The sequence below is a fragment of the Giraffa tippelskirchi genome, chromosome 6 (genome assembly GCF_054371585.1).
Source record: "Giraffa tippelskirchi isolate mGirTip1 chromosome 6, T2T-mGirTip1v1.2.pri, whole genome shotgun sequence".
Classification (NCBI taxonomy): domain Eukaryota; kingdom Metazoa; phylum Chordata; class Mammalia; order Artiodactyla; family Giraffidae; genus Giraffa; species Giraffa tippelskirchi.
In genome coordinates, this window is record NC_137280.1 from 163,487,283 (window position 1) to 163,495,000 (window position 7,718).

Below are 7,718 nucleotides of genomic sequence, written 5' to 3' on the forward strand. Positions count from 1 at the left end.
ATCTTGCTCACAACTTACTCTGATATATAACTGCATCATTTCTTTTTCTCTTTGGGGGTTACGGTACTTCTCATAGAAATCACGTCGCTTCTTTGTTTCTTTAGAGACTTTATCTTTCCTTTCGCGTTTTTCTGCTGGTTCATCTGAACTATCAGAAGACGACTGGACAGGTATCTTCGGCTTTTCGACTTCAATATAGTTTTCATTGGGATTCAGTACTATTACTCCATACCCTTCCTGTTTTGAAAGCAAAAAAGACAGCATAATTTAATCTTAAAAATCATTTCAATTCATAAAAACGTTCTTAAAATTTCATACTAAGTGATTTAACATAGTTATATATTCACTAAAAATTCCTTTATAACAGATTATAGTTTGAATTTCTCCAACAGAAAAGTGATTTCAAATTATTTGCCTGTATTATGTGTGTAAATAAGCATAGATTGTCTATAAGATCAAAAAGATATAACTGTAACATTTTAAAAATATAAAGTTTAAATTTATAAAAAGTACTGCAGATTTCCCAGAACTCCAAAAGTGACTGAAATAAATTATCAAATAACAAGTAAACTTTTAAAACACATTAATATTTATAATATATATTTTGAGAAAATAACCTCTTTGAAATTGAAGTTTACAATGCCAACCATATTTTCCTGGAGTTTTGTTTTTCACAATTGCACTTTAATGTGTATTTTGTATTTGTTTGAACTTAAAAAAGAATAATCAATCAGTAAGGAGTAAACTGTCTACCGATTTACATATCTCTATTACCAGGAACACAGAATGTCTACAAGTACATATTGGATGTTTTTCACCTCTCTTCTTTCAGGAAGGCACATAAGTCACAAAACAAAATAAACTAATGTCTTACTATAATGTATGGAAACAACTTTTTCATCTTGAAATTTCTTTTATTTTTCAGCTACCATAAAAACTCTCTTTATTAACAACTAGTACCAGGAAACAAGTTTCAAAGTTTAAAATATAGTTTATTGAGCTAGTAAATCTTTTTAAAAGTTTTAAAATGTGTTTTCCTGTCTGACTTAATTCTAGCAAGGCAAATCTTTCTCTGCTTATAATTAAGGAAACTTTTGGCATTTATATTATAACTGATGGAATAATCTAACCATGAAAAAATAGAGAAGGATAAACAATCACCACTACCAAGCAACACAAATTTTTGAAGCTATTTATATCTCGTCTTTTCTATTCAATTCTGTTCTGTGGGTATCCCAATTTCATCTAGTAATATCTTGTAAATCTAGTAAGGTCATACTTAAAACATATGTTATGTTTAAAAATTAAGAGTTATCAAAAATAAAGTATAAAAATTCTCATCCTTACAAAAAACAAAAGTATATACTTTTCCCAAAACGATAACTGTAGAATCTATGTCAAGTTTAAATTTTAATCGTTTTTTGCCAAACCAAACATAAGATAATTTAAAAAAACTGAGAGCAGTAAACTCAGCCAATATTAGCATAGACTCAATTATCCTTATTTTTAAATATACGAAATTGCTACACATCGTTGGCTTTTTAAAAATTGATTTCACAAATTACTTAGAAACTTCATTGGAATTGTTTCAATCCCCACCCCAGTCAGTTGATATTATTGTCTAAAACCACAATATGGTGTGGAGATTTTCAAGATCGCTGAAGTTTTTATTTTAGTGATAAGGTAATTAAGATATAGCTGTCTTACATATATGAAAACTATATAATAATATATACCAAAATGATTAATAACATAACACATATTCCTCAATAAGTATTTCAATAAATTTTTAGATAAATATCTCATTCACGAAGGCTTTATAAAATACTTGATGCATTTTTAAATTTAAATGTTTTTTAACAAAGCAGAAGACAAGGTTTCTTAGCTTTTTTTTTTTAAGTTTCTTAGCTGGTAAATCAGTTTTACCAACAAAAGATATTTTATTTGGTTCTGCTTTATTCTAATCTGTATAGCTATTCAACAGTCTTGTAATTCATTGTGATCACTGTCAGGTAGACATATTGTCACTTAGTGATTTTCTACAGTTGGACACACTTGACTAGTTATTAAAATCACATTTGAAGGAAGTTCCTACCCCTCTTCCTTGTGCCTCTTACAACTTTTCACGCCCTTCTCAAATTTCAGCTATAACTTCTCCTCCCACCAAAAGTAAGTTAAAGAACACTGTTGCACTCTGCTAAACAGGGTGAAATAGAGGCATTCAATACACTGTCTCTGGTGTAAGGCACAGTCAAAAAAGGTCACCATAGGCCAAAAAGAAAATTGCCTCCTTACTAGATTCTGTACCATGAGTAAGTGGTCTCCTGTCATGTTCCTTCCCTGCCTTCTCTGAGTGAATTGAACTTTCAACACACACACACACACAGACTCTCATACTTAATACGTGTTAGGGTTAGCAAGACCCAAATAGAATCTTGGAATTCTTAAGAGTTGAAAATAGTGATATATTACGTTTTAATGATAACATTAAAAATTACAAACTCACGGTAACAAAGTAGGACTTTAATAAATTGACAGAACATGAACATCATCTTTGCACAATGAATAAACTCCAAATAAAGGCAAATTCTTTAGACAAAATTTATAGTCACCAAAATGAGAAAACTATTACCCTAGTTTATACTTTAATCATTAGAAATAATGTTTTCATAATGCCAGCTTTATTTGAACAGAAGTTTTCCCTTCAATTTTTGGAAATCATAGATTGAGAAATTCCTGCACCTTCTTAATTTTAAATGAACTCTGAAATTTGATGTGTCCCATCTAAAGTATAAAAACCAGAAACATAAATCATCAAAGTAGTAGTATTTATCTAAGTTATTGATTATGTAACTGAAAATTACATGACTCATTTGTCCAATTTTATGAAGACACAATGTCAATTTTTCACCAAGGCATCAACAGATGAAAAATGATTCTATTTTTAAATCACAACTATATAAATCAATTAAAGAATTTTTATCATATCGATTTCAACAATGAATGTTTCTCTTTAAACATCTGATTTATTCAAAAACTATTTTATCATTTAGGTATTTCATACTGCCAATTCAATTAATGGAATGACAATCAAGAAATATTCAGGAATGTTTTCTGTGGAAATGAGAGCTAATTTTAATAAATGTCTTTGCTGCAAATTTAATAACCATTCTGCAAAAAACTTACATTTTTCTATTAAAATTTGCCTGATAATTAATGCAATATTCAGAGACTATTCATAACCATTTTATGGGCAGGAGAAAGCCGGAGCAACAAAATAAAGTTAACTATCCCATGCAAAAATATGTTGTAAAACTTTATCTTTTCATCTTTTTCCCTGTCACATATATTGTCCAAAAATCCTATTGCATAATAAAGCTACCAAGATTTTTGCCATATCAACATTAATATATATAAATTAAGTCGTCAAACTAAATAGTCAAAGTAAACAAAGAAGACAACATACCAGTCATTAAATTTAACTGTTTTAAATAGAATATCAATTTATATCAAAATAAATACCATTTTAAAAGTTAATTCTTTCTATTCCTAGTAACTCAATCAGTACACACAGAAATAAGAGATCCTAGTTTAACTTAGCAAAGGTACCCTAAAAGTTTTACAAAACTCTAAAATTAGGCATCAAGTATAATATCATAAAAGAATTGTACACTACCACTCCAAAGGAGAGCCCCAGAATTAATGCTTAGAACACAAAAGATTGTATACTGTGCTATTTTAAATTTAATTATTCCTTAAGCATGTTAAATTTATCCTAAGATGAAAAGCTAGGTTATTTCAAATGTACATGGAAAGTTCTGTTATCTTTACCAAGATAAAGTGATCAAACTGATTATCTAACATTCTACAACTAAATAAATAAAACTTCTGGCATCTTTTGTAATGATTCACCCAAATCAATTCCAATATTCAACATTTCAAGAGACAAAGCATACATAAAGTTGTTAATTAACTCTTATGTTTGATTGTACAGTCTTGCAGAAGATCACGGTGATCAAGAGGACAGACACTGGTAAAAAGTAAGCTTTATCTCTTTAATTTACCTCATCCTATTTTCCACTCTTTTGGACTTATAACTATAGTTTCATTATCAAATCTGTGGTTTATAAGGTATAAGCCATGGGATCTTAATCAGAAACTCTCAAAATATTATTGTTAGCCATAGCATTTTATTCAGCACAAGTGCTTGCTGTGATTTACACAGAATACACAGGCCTCCGGGCCTTCTTTACTTTGAAGTCTATAGATGCACTTACTAATAAATAATAGTTTATTTATCATTCAATCAACAAATGATGGCTTAGGTCAGAGGTCTAGAATAGACAGGTGATGCCAAACACAAAGAACCAAAGAAGAAATCTTGCTTAAGAAATTAAATCACTACAGAGATGCACTTACAGAGAAGACTCTACAAGTAGATAAAATTTTAAAATGCCTGGCCAGAAATGGAATGCACTTTTGACCCCAATGAAACCATGCTAAAACTGAAGATTTATCTAAGTTAATGTGCTTATTAATTACCAATTATAAGGAAAACGAAAAATAGGAATAAATTATACATCTTTTCAAGTCTCTTGTGGTTGGCTAAATAAAAAATCATCTGAAAAGTACTCAGCTCTACATATTAATCTGCCAATACTGCAACGCCACATGTGACCAAAGAGGTCAGGGGCCAGAGTAGAATCCTTTGACCTACGGAACTGTCTGGTTTGGTCTTCAGGCAAGGCTCCTTAAGAGATCATTTTACACAGATTTATCAATCATATTTTTCAAGTTCAGCATTCTATCTGCTTGGTTTGAAAGAAGATAGGTGCTCATCCTCAAGAGAAATGAAACCCAAAGTGTTTTTATCTATAAACTGTATCAATCCATGGTTAAAATGGACAAACCAATGTCCATTCATCTTTTCTGAAAGATTATGTTGTGTTTATTCTCATCTTTTTCACAAGAAGGTATGTATGTGTCACTGTTGCAACATCCTAGGTGCAACAGAGATGAGGTCATGACAACCAATCAGAAGTCACTAGTGAAGCGTTAAAGTAAACATAGCTGTTGGAGCTGTAGCACTGCTTGAAAAATGCCCCCTCCATTATTTCAGCAATTTTCTCAAGACGTGACCTGGGACTGAAATGCCTGAAATGTCACTTGACTCCGTTTTGTGCTTCTTCCCAATTGCACTGAGGTAACAGCATCATGCTAATATTTTGTAAAATGTTTGTCATGACCATGCTTTGACTTGCAGCTTCCTAAATTCTAATGTTGTGTACCATGGCATAAACATATCATAATGTGAACCAACATAGATTATCCCAGTAAGTTTCCAACTTCAAATAGCTCATCAAGTTAGTCAGTAAAAGAAAACATGCCACAAAAAGTTTTCAGAGGACCACCTGTTGTCTATTATTTTTACATAGCACTTACTCATAAATCATAACACAGGGTAATTAATCAAGCTGTCAAAGAGAAGGTCAAAGGTTATATGGTAGAGTCAGAAGGTCATGCATGGGCTGATAGAGGTCAGGGTCACACTGCATTCCTCATTATCAAGTTGGGATGAGAGACGGCCCAAGCAAACAAAAGTGAAAGCAGATGGAGAAGTGAGTGGATAAAAAAAAAAAGAAAGAAAATTTCACAAACAAAAAGAAAAGTGAAAGAAGACTGTCAGCTGCCTTCAAGTAGAGAATAGAAGGGCAAAGAAATACACTGAAATGTGCTCAAAGGAGCTCAAGAACATAAAGAAACTACAGTTTTATTAATCAAATAAGTTGAATATAACTTTTCTTGGTCATTGTATTAGTGCATACTAATAAATATTAGAAAATATATGTTTGCCATCTCTATACCTTCCCTAGCTAGTGTGCTGCCAGGATAAACTAAGACAAAGGCAAAGAGTTCCAAGGACAAAGTGCAATTACAAAAAAAAACTTATTATAAGGTTTTTTTTCCCTTTAATATTGTTTCAGTGTTGCAACATAGATGCAAATAGTTTTAAGCCATAGGATAATTTTTGAGTATGATACCAAGATATCCACAAACAACAAATGTATCATAAAAGTCCTTTTGAATAACAAAACGGGTATAAAATATTCTATTATTACGCTGGCCTGAATTAGATGCAGAATACTGTGCAAAATTAGCTGTCACCCTTTGCTCAAAATCTTTGTTAATCTCATTTTGAATGTTTGCAGCTTTATCAACACATGCATCAATGTCAGCTCCTTGGTTACTGAACCGCTGTAGCTGGAAGGAGATATAATTAAAATGTTTTGGCACAGAAAAGGTGAAATTGCATCTTCCCTCGTCCCCTTAGGAGTCTGTAAAACATGAAGGATATATTGACAAACACACACCCTTGTCTCCGGTTCTGACATCAGGTCATCCGAGTGCTGTTTATTTTAAAACATTCACTTTGCACTTACATTATCACCTGCTCTGTTTCTAACTTTTCCTAGGCTTTAGAACATTATGCTGCTTAAATATCACAAATATCTCTTCTAACAATCTATATCTTATTATTCAAGGCATTCCATATACGTACAATAGAATCATAAAAAACACTTACATTCATTATAATGGACAGAATATCATTTAATACTATAGCATTATGAAATATTTTATGGTTTTTGCTTCTCATTCTCATAAAAAGACACAAACATACACCCACAGGTGTATACGTTAAACTAAAATGTAACAAGTTATAAAAACTGTTGCCTAGTCAGTAACAGATCAAAATTCCTAAGTGGATACAGAGTATCCTATGGACACACAGCCTTTATTACAGGTCCCCAAGAAGACTTGAATGGACAAATTTACCTTATGAAACATATGGATCCACATGCTAGCTATGCCTTTTTGGTTTAAAGTTCAAAATGTTCTCCTAACTTCTTATTTACCGTTATAAAACTGTGTAAATATTGTAGCTATAGAGGGTAGGCACATGGTCTTTCAAAATATCACTCTGATTCAATCAAATACAATACAAACAATATATATTAAGTTTTTATGTTACTCTTAAAACTTGCTTAAGAACTATGCTACATGAATCATTTTATCTTAAAATCTGTCACCTTTCTCTTTTATCCTCCCAATTAAACGATCATATCCAACTTTTTTTTCCCAAGAATATATCGGTATTTTGCCTGTGGTTCCAGAGTCTGCTTGCAAGCGTGAGAACATAATGAAAGATTCCAAGTATTCACCAGGTCAGTCATTCATTAAACATTGATTTCATACAGTTATTTAATAAGCAGCTACTATTTACCAAGCACTATGCTAGGTACAGTGCTATACTTATGGACCACCTTTCATTTCAAAGTATTTCCACTCAGAAGAAAATTCCAAATCACAATTAAGTACAAATTCCTAAAACGTCTACATGAAGCCACTTTATACTCAAGAGGAAGAGGAATATGAAAAGAAAAAGAAAAGATTATTATAAAATATTTCTAAAACCAATCGAGCTAGACTTTCAAGCATGGATAATCATAAATGCTAAGCTATGTTTGTGTTCTGTGTTACAAGTATTATTTGAACTTACTCCATCTCAAGGACAATGTACCCCTTAGGAAGGTGTGCGCAGTGTGTGTGCACACACACTGCATATACATTCAGATATTTGAACAAGTAAAAGAACTTCATAATCTAAGGAAAAGCTTCTAAACACATCTACCTCCTAACAAACAGGTGCAAGCGAGTAC

The 7,718-nt window shown here is 31.6% G+C and overlaps 1 protein-coding gene across 25 annotated transcripts in view; it reads right to left on the reverse strand.

Moving 5' to 3' along the window:
- ARB2A (ARB2 cotranscriptional regulator A) overlaps positions 1 to 7,718 on the reverse strand; it is a 424,113-nt gene that overhangs the window by 252,872 nt on the left and 163,523 nt on the right. For all 25 annotated transcript variants that reach the window (XM_081498710.1, XM_081498707.1, XM_081498706.1 and 22 more), the window contains one exon: positions 19 to 237. In XM_081498710.1, coding sequence (XP_081354836.1) covers positions 19 to 237 — 219 coding nt within the window. The remainder of the gene's footprint in view (positions 1 to 18; positions 238 to 7,718) is intronic.